The 22,382-nt window shown below is 38.9% G+C and overlaps 1 protein-coding gene across 2 annotated transcripts; it reads left to right on the top strand.

Moving 5' to 3' along the window:
- On the top strand, nt 126–21,397 carry DCUN1D2 (defective in cullin neddylation 1 domain containing 2). 2 transcript variants are annotated; one of them, XM_021414785.1, is made up of 8 exons: nt 170–278; nt 1,191–1,414; nt 2,382–2,598; nt 4,655–4,823; nt 6,497–6,627; nt 17,344–17,426; nt 20,218–20,314; nt 20,861–21,397. In XM_021414785.1, exons 3-8 carry the CDS (start codon nt 2,424–2,426, stop codon nt 20,938–20,940), a joined length of 735 nt encoding a protein of 244 aa, XP_021270460.1. In that variant the 5' UTR covers nt 170–278; nt 1,191–1,414; nt 2,382–2,423; the 3' UTR covers nt 20,941–21,397. The 2 variants fall into 2 exon arrangements, with proteins under 2 accessions (XP_021270450.1, XP_021270460.1); XM_021414775.1 differs by lacking the exon at nt 1,191–1,414 and having other exon boundaries at nt 126–278.

The following is a 22,382-nucleotide window of genomic DNA, read 5'->3' on the forward strand; positions in this document are numbered from 1 at the left end:
ACGCAGGACGGAGCCGTTCCCTCCCCACACCGGCAGCTCCCAGCGCGGTGCACGACTGGAGTTGTAGTCCCCGCTCCGGCCGTACCGCTGCCGGCAGGGCCGCGGGCGCGCAGCCCCGAGCCCCGCGCTCCTCTCCCCGCAGCGCGGCCGCTGATAGGCGGTGCCAGCCGGGCCGCTGGGCGCCTGCGCGGAAGGTGGTGGTGGTGGCGGCGGCAGCAGCGGCAGCGGCAGTGGCAGTGCCGGGCGGTGAAGTTGGTCAAAGCGCCGGTGGTAAAATGGTAGGCGGCGGGCGCGGGGGGAGCGGGTGGCGGGCAGCGGGCAGCAGGCAGCAGGCAGCAGCGGGCGGAGGGCGCAGCACCCATTGCTCCTTTTCCGGCTCCTCGCGCCCCGCGGGCGTTGCTCTGCTCCCTTCCCCCCGTGCCCCTCTGGGGTGCCGGGTGCTGCGCCATGCCCGGGCAGCCCGGGGACGGCGGGTGGCGGCGGCGGTGTCGGGGGGCGAACAGCCGTTAGGAGCGGCCGCTGCGCGCGGGGGTGGCGGGAAGGTGACCCGGGGCGGGCGCTCGGGGCCGCAGCCCGGCGCCGCGTACCTTTCCCTTTTTTGGGCTGCGCTGCCCGCCGCCGCCGAGTCCCTCCGCCGCGTCCCCGAGGCCGGGCCGCCCTCGGGCCCCCGAGGCGAGGGGGCTGCGGGAGCTGCGGCGCTGCCCCCCGGCCTCTGCCGCGACGTTCCCTCCGGGCTGCCGCGATGGGGCTGCTCCTGGGGGCTGGATCGCGGTGGTAGAGGGCACGACCTCCAGAAAGCCGCCCCCGGCCTCACAGAGGACGCGTGGTTCCCCCGTCTCAGGCGGTCGGGAACTCCCAGGACAGCGAGAGCAGCGGGCAGGCACACGTTTTCCTCGAGTGACCCGCGTCTCGCTCTGAGACCGTACAGCGTGGGCTCTGGACCCTTGTCACAGAGCTTTTGCCCTCTCAGCTGCTTGGGTACACGAGGAGCAGTTCGGTCCAGGTAGACGCGGGGGTATCCAGCTCTTAATGAGAGCTTAAAGGTTGGTGAAGGAGCCCACAGTAGCCGAGCAAAGGGCTGTGGAGGATTTTCTTCCCTAAACACACTGTAGTTATTTTTCCCACTGGGGTTGGTTTTTTCTTCCCTAAAAATACGTTTTCCGTCTTTCTGCTTATATAAAATTGAAAAGTGATAACAAGGACTGAAGTCTGTACCTTGTTCACGTGACGCGTTCCTTGCCTTGGAACCATCTGCAGTGGAGATATCCCTGTCCATGTGTGTAAGAGAGATAAGAAGGGTGTCAAGAGCTGCCCCAGCCGCTGTACCGTGCTCTTCCTCTGATACTTCTGAGGCCAGGACATTGATCTTTTCTGCTATATCCCATGGCTTCAGCAGCGGAGCAACTTCAGACAGGTTTCTCAGGTTACTTCCTTGTTGCACCTGATTGTGTGTGGTTTAACAAAGTCAGGAAGTGCTGAAACACACTGATTTAAGCTATCACCTCCTCCTTCCGTGTTGACCCGTGGTAATAGCAGACTTGCTCCCCATAAAATCCCTGCTCCCACCTCTGGGGTTCTCCTGGAACATAGGGATGTTGTGTAAATATGGCTGCTGCCGTGAGCTAAGGGAAACACCTTATGGGCTACTGTATACCACTGTAGCAGGCTGCTTTGTTGATTCACATGTTAATAGCATAAATATCATTTTTCAGAGTATGTTAAAGTTTTAGGTCATGTTTTCAAGAACTTTTTAGTCTCATTGTAGAATTCAGTATATCTCAGCCACGTGTGCTTTATTTTCTTTTGGCCTTCTGTCTGTTGTTGGTAGAAGTTACAGAAAAATGTGAGAGATGCTTCTGCCTTTTCAACCGATCATTTAAAAGGATGAAACTTTCCATTAGTGCTAGGAAAATGTTAGGAAAACCATTGAGCAGATTCCTGTTTTCTTCTGTTTACGAAGGACTAGTACAGAACCTGAGCATCTGTATGTTGGGCCTCCATGGTTCCTTGTTTATATAACCAGTAGGCATATTTTCAGAAGATAGCCATATTGTTGTATGATGAAATTTGTGTTTGCTCATGTTACAGAACAGAAAAACGCTCTTGCATATGTGAGCAGCAAAGCAGAAATACAAATTGATTACTGCCAGAATATTTGCTGTTAAAAATGTACGTACAGATGCCGTCATTTCAATTTGCAGAAGAAAATGCTGTCTTTTTAACTGCAGGAGAGCAAGGCTTTGTCGTCTTTTAATTCTGATGTGAAGGTTGTCATCAGCAAGAAAACTAAAACCTTTTAAATACAGGCATTAGTAGTAGAATGCTGAAACAAACCTCTGGATTGACTTCATTGGCTTTCCTGCTTCTTTTGCATCCCAAAGCATAAACTTAAATCGTCTCAGAAGGACAAGGTCCGTCAGTTTATGGCATTTACCCAGGCTGGGGAAAGGACTGCTATATACTGCTTGATGCAGAATGAATGGAAACTAGAAGTGGCAACAGACAACTACTTCCAGAATCCAGACTTGTACTACAAAGAATCCATGAAGAATTCGGTAGACAGGAAGAAATTAGAACAGTTGTATAATCGATACAAAGGTAAGGTTTGTTTTTCTTTTCTTGTGGTGGGTTTTGTTGCTTTAATTATATCATTTGAGTAGTATTTCTTTAGCTCGTCCCACTGCTGCTCTGAAGGAGTTCTGAAGAAAGACTGAGAACTTCTGCTTCGCACTCTGTGTATGCAGCAGTGAGATAAGAATGAGAGAAGTGTAATTCTCCAGAGGGAATTTATTTTGAACTCTACAGGAATATGTACCAAAGTTACGTATTGAACACTAAGAGCATTTAAAACCTACCATGAGGAAATAGTGTCAGCTGCATATGTGGAAAGGGGAGTAGAGCTTATTATGGAAGTCACTTGATTTATTGCTGCTGACTGCTATAAGATACGTGGATGATGTACTTTGTGTGGCAAAGTAACACACATGGTCCTGTGCTAATATTTGGAGGAGTTTAGTTCGAATATAGCACTATTTCTACGCTTTGTTACCTGAAATGCTTTTGATTTCATTACAGCTAGAAATCTGTCTGAACAGTAAAATAAAAATCCTCAGAAACCAGTCCTGAAGCTCCATCCTTGAGTTACTCTTTGTGCTTGCCTCTTACAGCAAAAATGATGCATCTGTTTGGATAGGCTTGGTAGGAAAACAGCGAAGTGGGTTAAAGGCAGAGTCGTTTCTTTGACATTTTGTTTTGTTTAATGGCATTCTTAAAAAGAGCTGAAAAAATAAAAGGAAAAGATAGTCACGTAGGAACATATGTGATCCAGGTAATGATGCTTTTGGAAATGCGGCCATCTGACATGAATGCACGCATTGTTCTTTACATGTTAGTGCAGAGTGTGCTGGAAGCATCATTGCAGGCCGCTGCTGGGATCCATAAACCTCATGTTCTAAAAAATAAGTGTAACAATCAACTATGATTTTATGTACTTTTCCTAACTGTAGCGTATGGTGTGTTTTGTATACGCTTTATCCTGCTCTTATGATACTATTTCCACTTTTCCTACTCTTGAAATCACGTGTTCTAATTTAAGTATAGACGTTCTTCGGTACGTCATTACAAGGTGGTAATGGAGAGACGAAGAATCAGCAAAACTATAGAATTTGCTTTGTGTATGTGGAAAAAGTCTAACTAGTTAGCCACTCTGTTTTGTGTCATATATAAATATATATTACTATTATAATGCATCTGTATGTATTTGTGTTTTGGTCTTTGCATATCAGTCTTGGAGATTGGTCAAAAATATACATACCAACCCACAAATGCTGCTAAGAATGTAGAAATTCAGTCAAAAACCTACAAATATTATTTATTGATAATCTAGCAATGGCAAACTGTTCCGTTTGTTTCTGTGAAAGAAAGCCCTGTCAGTTATCTGTCCATGTTATGGTTAGCAGCACACCTTTTCAGTTCTAACAAGTATCACAGAAAAACTGTAACCTTAAAACTTTCAGAAGACTGGAGAGAAAGCAATCAAAGGTTTGATTCCTTGATTTCAGCACACATACGTTTTGCTTTCAGATCTTCAGTTATTCCCAGAATGTCCAAGAATGGCATTTTACCTGCCTTAGAACTACATCAGGTTTAGCTTGAGGCCCTGTTGTGCTGAGGCATTGTTTGAGTGACGGTGTGGTGATTTTCCTACCAAATAAATAAAAAACAAAAATGCTTCAGTTAACTCTGGTATTTAAACAGTTGTAGTGTGTTTTCATCTATCGCTATCAGGAAAAAATCTGTGGGCTTACTGGGTAGGTTTTTGTTTGGCTGATTTGTAAGTTTAGAACGTGCTAACCGATGAATACATTGCCTTTTGTTGTATTTACCAGCTTTACTGTGTTACAGATTCAGTCAGGCATTTCTTTCTGTTAATTCGTATCTTGCGCAGAGCATTATGGAGAGAAGGCAACTATTTTGTTAACGTTACCTGAGGAATTTAGAAAATAAGCACGAGATTTCAAGTGAAGACATTTGTGAAGCTTGTATAAAATCAAAAACTTGAGTTTTACATTGTATCAGAACTGTGCTGGTGATGACTATTGGTAAATATTGTTATGAATAATGATGATGATCCTTCTTGTATTTTGAACTCCAGACCCACAAGATGAAAATAAAATAGGCATTGATGGAATACAACAGTTCTGTGATGATTTAAGCCTGGACCCAGCCAGTATCAGTGTTCTGGTTGTAGCGTGGAAATTCAGAGCGGCTACTCAGTGTGAATTCAGTAAAAAGGAATTTGTAGATGGCATGACAGAGCTGGGGTGAGTATCCATTTCTACATAGTTCAAAATGCAAGGCCTGAGCTCAGTTTCTCATTAGAACATTTTTAATTGAATCAAACGTAAAGCTTTGAAAAGGTGATAATAATGGTGCTGAACTTAACAGCTGCTAAAGGCCTGTAGTGTTCTGTCATCCTTACAGCAATGCCTTACTGCAAAACCTTAACAGTGGGCTCAGGAAGGTAGAAGCAGAATGATTCTTACCAGTACGGCAAGGAAAGCAGACAGATCTCACAGAATCATGGGATGTCCCACATTAGAAGGGAACTATAGGGCTCACCGAGTCCAACTCCTGGCTCCACACGGGACCACCCAAAAATCAGATCGTATATCTGAGAGTGTTGTCCAGATGCTCCTTGAACTTGGCAGCTTGGGGCTGTGAGCACTGCCCCTGGGCAGCCTTTTCCAGGGCCTGCCCACTCTCTGGTGAAGAATCTTTTCCTGATATCCAACATCGTATGCTGATCTTTTAGTGTAATTTATATAAATATATGCATGATTGCGTTATAATTTTGTTGGACTCTGTGGTATTAAAAGCTGAATATCACTAGAGGTATTTTTTTTGTTGTTGTAATTCTTTGGAAGAGATGCTATATTATTTATATAAATATCATTTTGACTCTTCAGTATGAATTTCTTTTCAATAATGCATTAGGTAAGTGGGGAATTAGTTGTGCATACTTTTTGTTAAATAATTTCGTTTGATTTAGAACAGTGCCTTTATTAATTCTTTTCTGTGCTACATCAACTTCTAGCAAATGCAGTACTTCTTTTTTGAGCAGGTATTCTAGCGGTCCATTGTTACTGACCTAAGCAGTTATTGACTTCTTTCTTAGCTTTCCTTTTTAGGTAAGGATATTCAGAAACTGATAAAGTCTTTTAATATCATCTGAACTTCACTGCTTTATTTTGTCCCTTTCAGTATGGCTTTTGGAGATTGTAAGAATAACTATGACTCTCTAGGCATGGAGAGCAATCAAGCACTCATGCTGTTATATTAAAGGCTGCCAGCATCATTATTAATATCGTTACATCATAACTGATTTAAAAAATAATAAAAAATCAACAAAAAAACATGTTTTGCTGAGCCACCTCTGGTTCCTGGTTTGAATAGTGTTTTGTAACCTTATTTTCTTGTTGATCATGCGTCCTCATGATGTTCTATGATAGGGTTCATGGAGGTATGTGGATTTTATCTCGTTCTGTTCAATGTGCATTCTAGAGTTCTTGGAAGCATAAACTGATCATATGCGCTTACCATTGGTATGCTGCTTATTCATCACTTGAAATATTTTTTGTTACGTATGGGAGGTGTAATGTCAGTTGGTTTTAGCATTGAACATAGGTAAAGATTTGAATGAAAAGACGTTCTTTGAGACTTAATCCACATTGCACTTTTAGAGTACAACCGTGAAAGGAATCCTGTTTGGGTTGTATGCTTATAAAGACCTATGTGTAATGTTCCACCTCTGTTTGTTTAGTAAAGGCATATGAGTGTTCATATTTTTAAAAATGCTTTCCAAAAACACCTTCTGTTTTTAAGGTAACTATTGTTTTTTTTTTTTCTCTGAAAATAATCGTTAAAATAACCAACAGCAACAACAGAGAAAACAACCTTTAAACATTTACAAATAATATAATCTCTTTTGCAACAGGTGTGACTCCACAGAAAAACTAAAAGCTCTATTGCCACGACTGGAACAAGAGCTGAAAGATGCAACAAAGTTCAAAGATTTTTATCAGTTTACTTTTAACTTTGCAAAAAATCCTGGACAAAAAGGTTTAGGTAAGTAGAAAAAATGGGGAAAGTATCTACAGGCAGTGAACTGAATTCCTAATACATTCACTAGTGTAGTTGTCATCGATGATTCTATAGTAAATTTGTTATGGATTATTTTTCCTGAGTTCTCCTCTCTTCCCTGTTCTCTCAGTTAATGTCTTATTTAATATTCACGTGGTACGGATGATTTAACAGGGTTTTCTGCTACAGATCTTCTCTCGTCAAAGCAGTTCTTAGACCTCTGACATACTTTTATGTTTAAAAGAAAAACCTGAGCTAATGAACTTGTGTTTTCTGTTTTGTTCAGAATAAAGCTGAAAGGAAATTTCAATATTAGCGTGAAAAGAGGGGGAAAACTCTGGGCAGAAGTTACTTTCTTAGCTTTAGCCCACAGCTTTTATGTGAAGCTTAAAAAAATAAAAAATAAAAAGTTATGGATTTGGTTCAAAGCTAAAGAGTAGAAACAGGCATGCATTATATAAAGTATTACTTTATTATTCTCTCTAAAGTTTGAGATTTGTCCAGATCCATGCCTTGTACTGCTGTAGTAAAATGGATATGTTATTTAAATTCAAATGTTTTATTCTCAAATCAAAAATTCAATATTTATATTCAAATGAAAAATATCTGTAGTTTGTGAATAGATAGATGTGGAAAACAAAGATGACATTTCAAATTTATATCTACTTCCAAAGGACATTGTATAGAAAGGAATAAAAACTTCCATGTGTAGAACACATCATTTAATCATCATTGTTCTGTTTGTGTAGTGGTTAAGAGGAAGTGGTTGGTTTCTTTTTAGCCTAGCCACTTTAATTTTGTGTCTACATCACTGGATATGTATGTCAATAAGCGGTCTTTCTCAAAAATTGCTGGAAAAGAAGTGGAGTGGAGGAGCAGAATGCTGATTTAGGCTTTCTCAACCAGCAGTGTCTATTCCACGTTCCTTAATGGGAATTACTTTGAGCAGTATTCTTTTGTGTATTTCCAATATCTTCTTTTTTTTTCTTTAACTGTGGACAGCTTTTAGTCAGTTTCCAGTTTCGCTTTATCTTTTGCTGCAGTTTCTTTTCTCATTATGCTTGTCATTCTTTCATGGGTCACATGCCACCATTTCAGACACAAAAAGGAAATAGTCATGCAGTGGTTCTGAGTAGCTGGTTGGAATTCGCGTTCATCAACTAGTTGTTTGTTTTCTTGCCTCTCTTCACAGTGAAGCCTACTTCTACTCAGACTGCGGAAAAAAGTTATGGTGGAGGTTGGAGTTTCTGGGACACCTAAAGAAATATTACAAATAGTTTCCTGTTTTAATTGGCTCTATTCCAACATGAAAGTCGTACTTAGGTGAAAAGCTTTTGAGACTTATTTCCCAAGTCTGTACAAAGAGAGGGGGAGGGAAGGCAGCCCAACCCAGATTATGGAACTGAATGTACTGTTTATTTGACATGAGGAGGAAAAAGGAAATTTACTTGTGTTCCATTACCCCTCTTTATTTGGTACGGAGGCCCTTTCATTTATAAGTGTCTTCTCTGTTTTGGAAGAATGGTACTTTTCAGCAATATAACACCACAATGCCTTTTTGCACTAAAAATTAAAGCTTTAGTGAGATAAACTAAGCAGTACAGAAAGAAAGTATAAAATACACTGTAGAAAAAGTTGATTAGAACTGTTACTGGTTTCAGGTGTGAGGAGTTGCAATAATTCTAGCAATACGTAAGCATCACTTGAAATTAAGACTTTTTAATTCAAAGTATTTTTGGGATATTTTTGGTCAGACTTTGCTAAGGTAACTCTAGATATTAAATCTAGAAGCTATTTCTCTTATTTCAGTGGAGGTGCACTCTTCTCTGTGGTGTGAACTTGGACTGCCGTAGGTTGAGTAGAAGAAGGATGCTGAGCAAACATGTTTTCTAATGTGGCGATTTCGGGTTCTTCAGGTCACTGAAATATAAATTATAAAAATTTATTTAAATTTTAATTTATTTAATTTTGATTTTATTTAAATATTTAAATTTATAAAATTTAAAGTTATAAATAAAAATTGACACCACATCGGTTTGGAATTGGACTCTTCTCAGGGAATGCCATTACATTCAGTCGAGCAGAGAAGTGGAGGAAAAAAAATAGGTGTTTACTACGTACTGCTTTCTCCTCTGATTATTCTGAGTGATTCTTGTTCTCTTTCAGCAAAAAGCTTTTCAGCAAGTAAAAGAAGTTCAGTCACTTGTCTTCCAAGAGTGTTTCTATGAGCTGAGAGGTCTAGTTTTTTCAGCTGCCTCTAACATAGGATTAGGTATTTTTTATTGCATAGTGTATATTCTGTACACTGTGTATTTTCTATCTGTTCATCTTTACTCATTCTCTTCACAACTGTATGGCAGTGTGTGGTATTTGAGTCCCTGTGACTGCAAGGCATATTGTTGAGGAGATGCGGGAACATATCTCATTCGTGTGCAAAGCCTGCTTCTCTCTTAATCCAGTTTGGAGCTGGTATAAACCTCCATCTAAGTCTGTCAAGATCCTTTTAAAGTGCAGATTTGTTCTTCCTTTCCACATGCAGATTATATTACGTACTGTGCTGTGGAAATATAGGATGCTCCTAAGCTATTGTCCTAGCTGCTTGCCTTAATTCTTTTTTCTGATGATGTGTTCCAGTGATAGTGTTTGCCTACTCGTTTCCATAATTCAAATGTGAATGTATAGCTTGAGAACTGTGAGCTCAGTAAGCTTACAGAAAAAATAAAAAAAGAATTATTCCTGCCTTTCAATTGGGAAATATTTTAATGTGATTTTTCTGAGGCTTGAAGTATCCAGTGCTTCCTTTTACTACACTGGAAACTTAAACTACGAAGTGTGGTAGCTGTTGCAATTGTTGCTTAGGACAGTGATTTGCACATGGAAAGAATTTCTTGATTCTCAGGTGTGTGTGTGTGTGTGTGTGTGTGTATGTATATATATATACACCACATATATAATATATATGATCTGTGAATACTCCTATTTGAAAACTGGTGTCAGTGACAAACTGATGCTCTAGTAGCGAATCAAGTTCATTGCTTGATTTTTTTAAATGTTTTTGATTATTGTAATAAATAAATAAATAAAAGCATCTGTTGTTCACTGTGTTCAGTGGTATGCCAGCAAGATATCCTGCCTTGCCTTTTCGGTTTCAGTAGTTATCTGCAAAATTTGGAATCTAATTGGTGTGGGTCCTCCGGCTGCAAAAGTTTGGCAGCCATTGCCCTTCCTTAATATATTCTTACATTTCTGACAGCGGGTCTTGTGTATGTATGTCAGTGGTTATCTATGGTTAGATTTTTTTTCTATTTTTTTCCTATAAATGAAATCTGTATTCTTGAGTTCTGAAGCTCAGTACTTACACATCCAGAATAAATATGTAGAAAAGCATTTCTCTACAGTTAGTAAAGCTTCTTACATATCTGGCATATGTGTGTCTTCCCTTAGTATCTAGACTGAGTTAAATATGTTGAGCAATTATCTTCCGAGTTGCTTATTCTTTCCTTTGCAGTCCAATTGATCTAACTTTCTCATCTTGTAGTTAACAAAAAAGTAAGCATTCCCTGCGCCTTAGATATTTTGCTCCTTGTTTTACAACTCAGTATTGATTTTTTTTATATTTTAACACTGACAATATCTGCATTTTGTGATCTATTATTTTACTTGTTTTCTGCAAAACTGCAGTGCACTCTCTTGATCCATCTCTTCAATTTTTGCAGTTGATTACTCCTACTAGATGTATTACTTTGCACTTCTCCTTAATGGAGTGCTCCCTATTTAAAGTGTTTTGGGGTGTTTTGGTTGTTTTTTTTTTCCAGTTTGTGCGGATGATAATTTTGAATTCTAATCCTGTCCTCTTCTGTGCTACACTTTATCTAGACTTTGTATAAGTTGCAGATTAATAAAGATTTCCTTTGTATCATCTGAGTTACTTACGTGTTGGACAGTGTTAGATGCAGGACTGACTCCTATGTATGAGTCATGTTTTCCTAGTTTGGCAGAGAACAACTGATAATCAACACTTCAGTGTGGTCTGTGGTCTTCTAGAAGCTCCTTTGACCTCTGTGGAGTCAAAAGTGTGGCAGGTAGGAGTTTGAGTTTGCTTCAGTGTGCTGTGATCAATTTTGCCATCTCCAGCTTCGCTTTTGTCATCAGTGCTTTCAAAACCAAAGTTCTAGAAGTTCTTCTGGGGATTGCTGTCAGTTTTCACTGAAACTTTACCTGGAGCATATCTCTGAGGGAGGAAGAAAACAAACTGAAACGTTTATATGTCCCAAACATTTCTTTTTTTAGGAGACAGTATCTTTTATTTATTGACATTATTTGTAAGGAAGGAACAGAAGGATTTTTTTGATGATGGATAAAAAGAATTTTAGTGATACCTCGCGTGGTTATTTCATGGTGCAGTGAATTTCACTACAGGAAAGCAGTTCTGGCTTTTTTTGGCACAGTTTTATGTTTGTTTTATTTCTTTTTTAGAACAACCTATCTTCTACTGCTTCTTTAATTTCATTTTTTTCTATAGTTCCCCTCAGAACCAGTTCAGGAAATTCGGCCTTTACATTATTAGTTGGGAGGAATCCTCTCTAGTAAATTCAGTTGTATGGAGTCCATCATGCCTCAAACTAGGCACAGAGTTCAGTATTCGTTCCTAGAGGTAGGACTGCCTTTTATATTAGTCTCATTCTTTTCCATAGTTTGTTTGGTGATACCAGGGAATTTTGTTTCTCTGTCTATCTGCACCATTTCTGTCTCTGTAGTCTCATCCAACTTGAATTCCGTTTATTTTTATTAGCTTAATATTGTTAATTAGTATGCTTCAGTCTGAACATAGGCTTTTTAAGGAGAAGTGGTACCAGTCTCCTTAGGTGATAGCTTGTGTAAGTAGTGAGATACAGGAAGCAAAAGCATATTATCTGGAGTTCCTTTAACAGAAAAAGTGTTCTGATTGCAATGCTTAGGATCCAACTGTCAAGTCTCTTTCAAATACGTCTGAATAGATTTGATTATTGTCTAAAAAAAAAAAAAAAAAAGGCTGTTTATGATTGTTAAATCTATTGCCCTCTGAGTGGTGGACAGAATTCAGGAAAAGAGAAGTTTCATACAGCAATGCTATCTCAGTGGCTGCATATTGAACCAGCAGACAATATTTGGATATGTTAAGGTTCATCTGAGTGCTTTGTATTTTTGAGGTAATGTGAGAGGCATGTTTTATTAAGGTCCAGTTTTCCAGGAGGCTTTGACAAAGAATTACTATGGATAACTGGTTCTGCCTGTTTAGTCTGCTTTCTCATAGTCTTGCTGCTATATATGTTATAGTAACTCTTAAGCTTTGCCAAACATACTTGGAGATGTTTATCTCACCTTTTACTCCAAGTTTTAGTTTTTTCAACTGCAGCCAGTTAAGTTTTGCATCCTAGCTCTTGTCTGATAACTGTATTAAAGGATAAGATTACAGATCTTCAGTCGTGTTGTGTACAGAGCAGTCGAGGTTTCCAAGGACACTGTTCAAGCTCTAAAGAAGGCCTTAGCTCCATCTTCCTCTTTTTTAATTTGTTTGTTTTGTTTTTAAACTTGGTTCTTATTGTGAGTCTCTTAATGGATCTCCCTTTGAACCTCAGCAAGATTTGTTCAAGACACTCCTCATGCTCAGGACTTTAACTACAGTTTGTTTCAGCACAGTGGAGGAACTTAACCCATTCCTTCACGGTCTTTGACTTTCAACATGGAAACAAAAAGATTTGGTCCTTCATCGCTCCTTTGTGGTCCCTTCACCTGCTTACTGGCTCAAAAGGTTGTGCTTCCTTCTCTCTGCCAGTTTCCTGGGATCAAGCAAGACATGATACATGAAGAGGGCATTCAGGCTTGAATCAAATGTTACCTCAAGACCAGAAGAATGACTATCTTTGCATCCGGTATGTGGACTTCAAGGAGGTTGCATCTTCTATGAGCAGATGAGTATAATGTGCTGTTTTTAATTGAAGCGACATCATCTTTAGCTTTCATCATAGCAGTATCTCAAGTTTGAGAGAATTTAGAGATGCTTACATTAGACAAGGATATCATTTTCTTTCTTGTTAGTTATCAACATTTCCTCCACTTTCTATGAAGAATTAGATTGATCCATTTGTAGAGTGCCTGTAACAGTGAGTAGATGAAGAAATTGAGGGAATTCAGCAAATTAATTTCGTGTTTATTTTGGAAGAGGTCTGTGAATTCTGTATTTCAGGTGTTTGAATAGCCTTGGTCTGTCTGTATGGTCTTTGTTTTATTTGTGTTCGGATTTTTTTTTCATTCTGAAAACATCTGCAATTTAAGAGAAGTTTAGTATAGAACAGGGTGCTCTGATGAAAAAAGGCTTATAGCAGCACCAAAGATGTGGTATAACCTCCAGTTCTAGTAATGCCTTGTTGATTCTTTTACTCAAATTTGGCTCTTGTTTAGGATATGTACCTCCAGACAACTTTAAGTAATCAGTTGTTGTTTATTTGAACTGCATATGAAGAGATTTGGAGAGACAGAAAGATGTTAAGACTGGCTATAATCAGATTTATTATCCTACAGTCAAACTGACATTCAGATAGTTATCTTCTTCTAAGCCTAGCTCACATTTAAGAGCAGTCTATCTGCTTTTGAACAGTTGATGCTCGAGATGAGCATGAAAGGTTCCGCATGGAATCAGTCTGCTTCACGATGGCTGATACCGAGAGAGTTAATAAGCAGTCAGACCCTGACTGATTCCTGCAGAGATCTTCTAAAATCCACATACTGTGATTCACCATGCTTCCCTGCCCACCAGAGACTTGATTCTGATGTTGTGCATTATGTGTTTTCAAACGCAGAGCACTTGGGAGCTCCATGCTAATGTTTTGCCAGAGGCGAATGGGTACAGCTCAGGTGGATCTTTGAGTTGAGCCAATTCCAATGTTCTCTTCGTACTCCTTTTCTGCTTCTCCCCTTCTCTTTTCCTTCTGTGAGAGTGCTCCTAACTGCAGATAAGGGTTGTTTTGCTCTAAACATTCAAAAGTTTACTGGAGGGTTTCCAGGTTGTATCCTGATGGTGTTTTCTTGCTATTCTATGTGAATTTTATTTGTATGCAGAAGAAAAGTGTTATGATTAGGAAATAAACTATTTTTTGTGTCCATATCCTCAGTAATTTGGAGGCCCAAGAAGACTGTTAAAATCATTCAGAGATGAGGAATCAAGGAATCAAGTAACTCACTGAATCTTGCAAGTATTCATCTGATGTTTTTTGGTGAGGATAGTACAATAGTCCTGTTTTTTAGATTCACACTTGTTTCCACTGTTTCTACATCTGCTCCAGCTGGGTTTTTTTGCGCAGTGCCCAGGAGTTTTATTGAAAGACAGTAATTATTTGTGCAATGTAGATTTTGTTTTAGCTTTATAGATGTATGATTTTTTTTTTTGCCTGTGATCACAGTAAGGAAACATGAGGAAAGATATCAGAGATATTAACCCAATGATCTTTGGGGGCAAATTACATGACTATAAGGAAAACATCTGAAGTTCAGTCTCTCACGAGGGTTTAATGTACTATTAAAAGGCAGTACAATAGATTTGTCTTGCATTTGTCCAGATTAATTTTTTATACTATGTTGGGTACAGTAGAGTTTCGTGGCTACTCTTGTTTTCAAAGCTGTAGAATAAGATTTGGTTAAAGCAGTGAGGAGGGAAAATCTTAAATGAAGGGACTCTCGGCTCTGAATTTTTCATTTCAGATTCCTCTTTTTTTTTTTTTTTTTTTTAAATCTTAATTAACTTGTCTAATAAAAGCAGCTCTTTCCTCCTACAAGCTTTATGTTATATTCTTGGCTAATTTTCTGTTTTGCATCTGTAGGTGGGGTCATGCTGCCAGATACTTCCTATTACAAAAAGTCCTAGCCATAGTTAGTTGAGTACTCCTTGAATAGCTGAGCACTGGGGCTTTTTACAAGCTGCTTGAAGTCTTTCACAAAGATGACGACTAGTATAATGTAGGAAAGCTTTACAACATTGATAAGAAGATAATAATTTGCTTCCAAGCTCTTAAGCATGATAGACTATACTGTCACAATGTGCAGAAAATAGTCAGTATGCCAATTACAGATTTTATGGGGAGCCATGCCTAATACTGAAGTATTCTTATAAATACCTTAATTTTTTTTTTACGTACTGGCCTCTTAATTAACTATTATGTTCTCTGCCTATTTCTTCCTCTTATGTCAGTAATTTAAATGAATTAGTTATTGTATTCTGACAGCTTCAAACATGACTGCATAAACAGCTCTGTTGGTAGTGCTGTCTGAGAGAGCTGGAAAGCTCTATTTGGCAGAGGGATGACAAGTGAGTGCTGCAATCCCAGAGTGCTGTTTTGGCACAGCAGGTCTAAATGAACTTAATTTCATGTCCCTCATAAATCCTACTCTCCAGTCATTTCCTTGCAATGTGATGACTTATCTGTTTTCTTGCTTCCTTGATTACTCGTGTGCACAGTGAATTCATTCCCCGTGTCCAAAATCAGAGCTAAAGAATAAAGAACTTGATCTAATTTCTAGGGTCTTTTTTAATTTAAGAATCCAATCATGAACGTTTTTGTTAACAAAGTATTCATTTGATCACATCTTGAAGGTAGGTACAGTCTGTCTAACTGGTAATGTTCTTTCTCCTTCTCCGTGAATTGTGCTAGTTTATTATCTCTGGTCTTTCCATAGACATTAGTTTCCAGAGGTTCTTGGGTTCATGCAGCTGTCTTTTCATTTCCAATTCTAAAACTCGTACATTGTTTTCTGTACAAAAACAGCATACTGTTATAATTTTATTGTCTTTTATAATTGATGCTTTCATAACTGTGCAGCATTGAGATGCATATTCTTAGGACTGCGTCTTGCGAAATCATCTTTCTGTGGCATGCAGAACTCATGGCATGAGGCCAGAGACACCGTGAGGTCTCCTCCTTGGGGATCTCCAGCAGCCTCCTGGCCATGGCCCTGGGCACCCTGCTCTGGGTGGCCCTGCTGGAGAGGGGGTGGGCCTGAGGGGCCTGCCGGCCTCAACCATCCTATGGTTCTTTGAAGGCTTTTTTCCCTTTTGTATGTATGTTTTTGCTTTAATCTCCTAGTGCTGTGCTCACTCTAGCAGTTAAAGGAACTCCAGAGCATTATTGTCTATTGATACTGCTGTCAGCAGCCTGATGAGGAAGTGGATCCTGTAACAGAATCTAAAGGCCTTATTTCCTCCATCTACTTTTAATATTAGTGCCTAAACTATAGCACCATTACCAAAAGGGATAGACCATTTGTTCCAGTATCTCTTTGCATCTGTTCATGGGTTTATGTGATTACTATGAACCAGATAAAGAAGACTGACCTCCTCTTTCCTTACTTTTTTTTTTTTAGTAATACCTCTGACCGTCTTTGCTTCTTTGCCTGTAGAACCTTCTTCCATTTTTCAAGGAATATTTCATCAGAAGTATATTAACTCTTGTGCTATAAAACTGTTTTTTTTTCATCAAAGTGCATTTTGCTTAATGCTTAGCAGTGCTTACAAGATCAGCTTGGAAAAGTTGAGTCTTCATTATGAAGCCCGAGTGAATGGAGTCAAAGCCAGATACTTCACAGTGAAGTTTAGAAACTCAAATAATCTTATGAGTTTCTCCCTTCCCATTTCTTTTGCTTTTCATTGGGAATAACAGATACGAATAATTAATTTGCATTTCTAAACAGCAAGTAAACGCTATTAAATAGCCTCTTCTATTTTGTGTGAAAAGTGAGGATGGTGACAAAGTCACGTTGGACTGGAACAAGTTTATTAGTGCTTAAAGCTCTGTACTGAAAAGTGCACCCACAGCACTGTCCCTGTGTACCTAGGTAGAGGCGTATAGCATTTCTTTGTATCATCTTAGTCTGGGCCTTGCTCTCTGTGATACAGGCTCTAGGAAACTGGCTGTGTTGAAATCTGGGACTTCTCTTTCAGATGTGAAGCCATGTGACACTGGCTTTTGCCCCTCTTGTAGGTAGGCCAGGCTTCCATTTCATCTGCTACCATAATCCTTTCTTTAAGAAAGGATGTGCCTTTATTTTGTTGTTGCACAGTGACGTGTGAATACATAATGGTGTTACCTGTGGGACTGGGGCAGAAGCAGTTAGGTATTGCGTTGCTGAGAATGAAACAGGCCTTCAAGAAATTTTTCTACCCTTACGCTGCATCTAATATTGCTCCTCCTTTTCCACTTGAATGTGTGGCAGTGCTGCATCCTCCTGTTGATACGTGTGAGCTGAGCTCTGCTCTTAGACTGTGGTGTAGAATAGGATCATCTTTATGTACTTATGTTTTCAGCTTTGGTTCTAGGTGTTCTTCTGATAAATTATTCTGGAAGAAAATTGTATTGCTGTAAAGGCTACTGTAGAATTATTATGCCCAGAGAAATAGTTTTTTTTCATTCTCTCTTGTCTTTAAAATCCCATCCCAGCCACGTGTATCTAGAGTGTGATAAACTTACAGTAATTTTTTTTTTTACCACTACCTCTCACCTTCTGCCTTTTGGGTCAGTGAGTGCATTTTTTTTTTGTCAGTTGTAACAATTTTAGAAGAATGTAATTCATTTGTATCATAATGTATTGGATGTAGCACTGATTGTTTAACTGTAACAGGTCTATTGCTTATAGTGTAATGTAACATTTAATGTTTTGCTTTCTGTTTTGCAGATCTAGAAATGGCAATCGCATACTGGAATTTAGTCTTGTCGGGAAGGTTTAAATTTCTAGATCTTTGGAATAAATTCTTGTTGGTAAGTACATGGTTTATTCATCCATGACTATCGTGGTCCGGCTCATTTGGGTGGTTCTGTGCTTACAATAAAGAAAAAGACAGACTGTCTGAATGCCTACTTTGAAGTTCTTCTTTTTTCAAAGCTAATATAAGAGAGTCTTAGACCAAGCCAAAATAAATCTTCTTTTTTTTGCTTTCTTCTCCACTAGATAGTTATATAAGATATAGCAAAGCAGTGGTGCATTCTGCTTGCTTAATCTCGTATCCTCCTACTTAGGATAACTTCTGCATGAAATGAGGCAATAACTGTAGATTGAACCTGTGTTGTCTTTACTCTCAAGACAGCTGTGGTTGTTGTTAGCCATATATTTTACCATGCTCTGCCTTTAGTGGTATTAATGCATAAAGTGTTTTTTTAAGTCAATTCTGTTGTGACTGACTTAACCTGAGAGACAACTTTTTAGTGGAAGTTCTTGTCAGAGTAATTATTTTGTCTCGCTTTTTGGATAATAGCTGTGAACTGATCTCAACAGCTTTGTATTACCAGTGCAGCTCTGCAGGCAGTGGAGTAAAGGTGCATCAATTAAACTTCAGAAATTACAATATGTTCTTATTAAAGAAGCGATTTATTCAGCCCTACTCCATTTCTATGTACCTGTATTAAAAATATATATATATATATATTTTATTTGGACTTTTCAGTTTGATTTTTTTATCAGTAGTTTAGGAGAATAGAAGGACTCTACTTATTGCTATATTTTTCAAGTGCATACTTCTCATAATATTTGCTTAATTTATTTTTCTAACATTTTTGGACAGTATGTTTTCTTCATTGACGATATGTATCAGTTTCATCAAGAGTACCTATGACAACATTTTACATTTTAACTGCCTTAATGCACTTAGCACTTATAGATATATCTCTTTATTTAGATATTTTATCTATATCTATACATATATATGTCTGCAAATGTTCCAATGCTTTTTCCTACTTGGCTATGTTTGTTACAACAAACAGTTCTACAGATCTAGCAGTACTCTAGGTAATATGGTATAAAGTGTCTTATTTTGCTACAAACATTTAACCTGAACCTAAACTTTAGAAGAAATGTACAGATGGAAAAAAAAGATCTAAAAAAGCAGCAAGCTAAGGACTCTTTGTGGTGTTACGTTTTCGTTTGCTTGTTTGTTTTTAAGGAGCCTTTTCCAGAAGATAATGTGTTTGCTTGTCAAATCTTGACTGAAAAAAATGACATTTGTTTTGAGTGAGAGTGCATGTTTGCTGTTGTGTTGGATGTCAACTTCATTTTGATGAAGTTCCAGCTTTTTTTCAAATGCAATTTGTTAGTGCTTCTGATTATTAATGCTTTTTAAAAAAAAATACAGAAAAACCCACTCCACTGAGTCTATTTTTATATGCAGTTACAATTTCCTGCTGCAAACCAGATCTAGGCTTCAGGAGTGAAACTGAATTTCCAGTGAATCACCCCTGCTGACTTCAACTAATGTATCAGTATCAACAGATGAGGTGATCCTACAGCTCACAACTGCTTAGATGTTGTGGTTCTTCGCAGACTCTTCCCTACCATAAGTGGTTGCTCTCCTTCAGAGTAATTGTGGCACTTCACTGACCATCCTTTATGGGTTGTTTCTGTTTGCTAAGCTGGCAGAAAACAATTCCAGCTAAAACTACGTTTTTCTTTCTCCAGGCTAATCAGGTGGTTTTTCCTGGCGTCAGACAAGTGCCAGAGCTTGCTCAGATTGTTCTGCAGAATTGTGTGGCTGGCTGTGGTGTGGAGGAGAATGGATGGAAGGAGAAGGGAGGGTTGCTTATGGCCAGATCCTTGATCTGGTTGATCAGGTTGGGGCCAGTATAGGGGAGTGGAGCAAGGTCTTAAGGCTCTGAAGGGTGTTGAGAGGGAGGGAGAAAGAGAATGGAAGGACGGACTAAAAGCCAAGGGAACACTGACTAGAACTGAAGCTTTTTGGCATGCTGCTCAAACTGGCCAGGCTGGAAACTGTTCCGTGTGAATGAGGCAGGAGTGTACCAGAAAATAGACAAAGAGGTGGTAATGGAGAATAGAACAAGCGGAACAAATGCAGATGTGCACTACAGTGAAGGAGAGAATATCATAGAATCATCATAGAATGGTTTGGGTTGAAAGGGACCTTTAAGGTCATCTAGTTCCAACCCCCTGCTATAGGCAGGGACACCTCCCTCTAGACCAGGTTGCTCAAAGCCTTGTCCAGCCTGGCCGTGAATGCTTCCAGGGAGGGGACGTTCACAACCTCGCTGGGCAACTTCTTTCAGTGTCTCACCACCCTCACAGTAAAGAATTTCTACCTCAGATCTAGTCTAAATCTACCCTCTTCCAGTTTAAAGCCATTTCCCCTCCTCCTTTCACTACCTGCCCTTATAAAAAGTCCCTTCTCAGCTTTCCTGTAGGTGCCCTTCAGGTACTGAAAGGCTGCTAAAAGAAAGGCTGAGATGATGGATCCAGAATGTAGTCTGGGAGTGAAAGGAGGAAGGCAGGTGCAACTGTGACTGGTGAATTGAAAGACAGACTGGGTAAAGGTAGGATAAAAGGGCTGAAGTTGAAATGGTTGGACAACGAGATCCATACCTGGAAGCGTAAAGTACATCTGTTTTCTTTCTTTTCTGCCTTCTTTAGAAGCAGTTTATTTTGTAGTTTCAAATTTTTAAAAGAAATGATTGTAAACCACCTGTTTCTATGTAAGCCAAAATAAAATACTTCTGTGGAATTTACGAATAGATTATATTGAACAGAACCCTTTTTCTTCTTTTATAGGAACATCATAAAAGATCAATTCCAAAAGATACTTGGAATCTTCTGTTAGACTTTGGAAATATGATTGCAGATGATATGTCCAACTATGATGAAGAAGGTAAACAGTACCTGAGTATCCTCAAAAATTGATACAACATTATTGAAATATTGCTGTAAATGAACAACAGAATATAGAATCATAGAATGATTTGGGTTGGAAGGGACCTTTAAGATCATCTAGTTCCAACCCCCTGCTATAGGCAGGGACAGCTCCCTCTAGACGAGGTTGCTCACAGCCCCATCCAGCCTGGCCTTGAATGCTTCCAGGGAGGGGGCATCCACAGCCTCAATGTGCTCGTATATGCTGGTATCTTCTGTTTTAATTTGTTTAGCTACAAGTTTATGTTATCATACCTGTTGCCAAAATATTAATGCAGAAAAATTTGTAATAATATGTAGATGAAGGTAAAGATATTGTCACACCAGGACATAGCAGGTAATATTTGAAACTGTTATGGTACAAGTGTCAACAGTGTTGCGATACAAAAATACTGCTAACTGCGAGACTATACCTCTTTTTTTTTTTTTTTTTTTTTGAAGAGACTATGCAAACTTATTGCCAATAACTATGTATTAATTTCTGTCCTGCATGCCTTCTCTTTAGGAGCGTGGCCTGTTCTTATAGATGATTTTGTGGAATATGCACGACCGGTAGTCACAGGAGGAAAGCGTAAAACTTCCTAACCCCTCATCAAGACTCATCAATGCGGACTAAATGCGCAGTCTGAACTGCATTAGGTAACGAAGATTTGTCGGCTGATAGCTGTGCACATCGTTGCTGGTTTCAGTGGTCATGGTGAGATTCCAGAGACAAAACAGAAATTCTTCCTTTCTGCCTAAAGAAAATGATGGCTGAGTCGTGGACGCTTTGTGAACAAGCTCAGAAGATGGTCCAGGCTGACTGTAGGCTATTGGCTTCAATTATTGTACTGGTTGTATCATATAGGATGTAGATTTTGCATGATTTTATACTTTGGAGAAGTTTAACTAGAGGCCATTTTATTAAAGTTTTGACAGCACAGCATGCCATTGAGTTCATGATCCAAGGTGAACACCAGCAGTTAAATAAATAAAACTGTATTATATTGTACTTATATTAAAAGCAGTATTTGTGGTATATAAATTAAATCCCTAAATAAAACTTGCGCAGTATGTTGTGTTTTTATAAAAGTTAGCTCTGTGGATCAGTCCTGATACAGAATTGTAAAAAAAAAAAAAAAAAAAAAAAAAAAAAACATGCTTTTTTAATATGTTGCCAGATTTTTAAATTTATATTTGTAAGCCTTAGATACATAGATGTACCACGTCCAGCCTTTTATTTTCTCCCAGCCAGGCTGACTTCCTCATTACTGCATTCTTGAAATGCTTGCACATGCGTTGCTGAGGAAGAGTTGCTCCTCTATGCTGTGTTGCGACTCCAGCTTTTTATTAACTGTTTTGAAGTAGACTTTGCGCAACCAAAGATGCTTTTATAGTTCATGTTTGTTATCATTATTTAGCTGGTCTTCAATTATGTATTTTTTTTACTTTATTTAAAATAATGGATTGGTAGGATATAACTTTAATTTGTAACCTGAAGCATATCATCAATTCTAGCAAGATTCAACAACTTACAAGCGCAATTCCTGACGCATCTCCTAGAAAGTAAGCATGAATAAGCCTTCAGTAGTTGGCTTCTACTTTGGAAATAGTTAGAAGTAAGGAAACTTCACATTAATCATGATAGCCTCTGGATATTTTGTGTATTCAGTAATGTTTATGTGAAGAAAAAACGCAGCGTCACTGATCTCAAGGCTAGTCAAATTGGATCTGTTTTCACCAAATCTGAATTTGTTCAGCTATTTCTTTCTCCCCTCTCATTAGCTATCTATTATAACGTGCATAGATGTCAATATCCTTTTTTCCCAATGTCTTCCAATGCTTAAGCACAAGACTTTTTTTACCAGAAATTATTTGACATGTTTTCACACAGGGCTCTTCTAAATGCTACCTCATCAAGAAGAGGTGGTCATAGCTACTGTGAAACTTAGTTAAAGCAAAGAGCTGCTAAAGAATATCTACAGGTATGATTAATATGTGTGCTGTAACCAGAGCTGCATAGATGCAAGAATGTGAGAAGATTGTAC

Source organism: Numida meleagris, chromosome 1 (assembly GCF_002078875.1).
Source record: "Numida meleagris isolate 19003 breed g44 Domestic line chromosome 1, NumMel1.0, whole genome shotgun sequence".
In the NCBI taxonomy this organism is placed as follows: Eukaryota; Metazoa; Chordata; class Aves; order Galliformes; family Numididae; genus Numida; species Numida meleagris.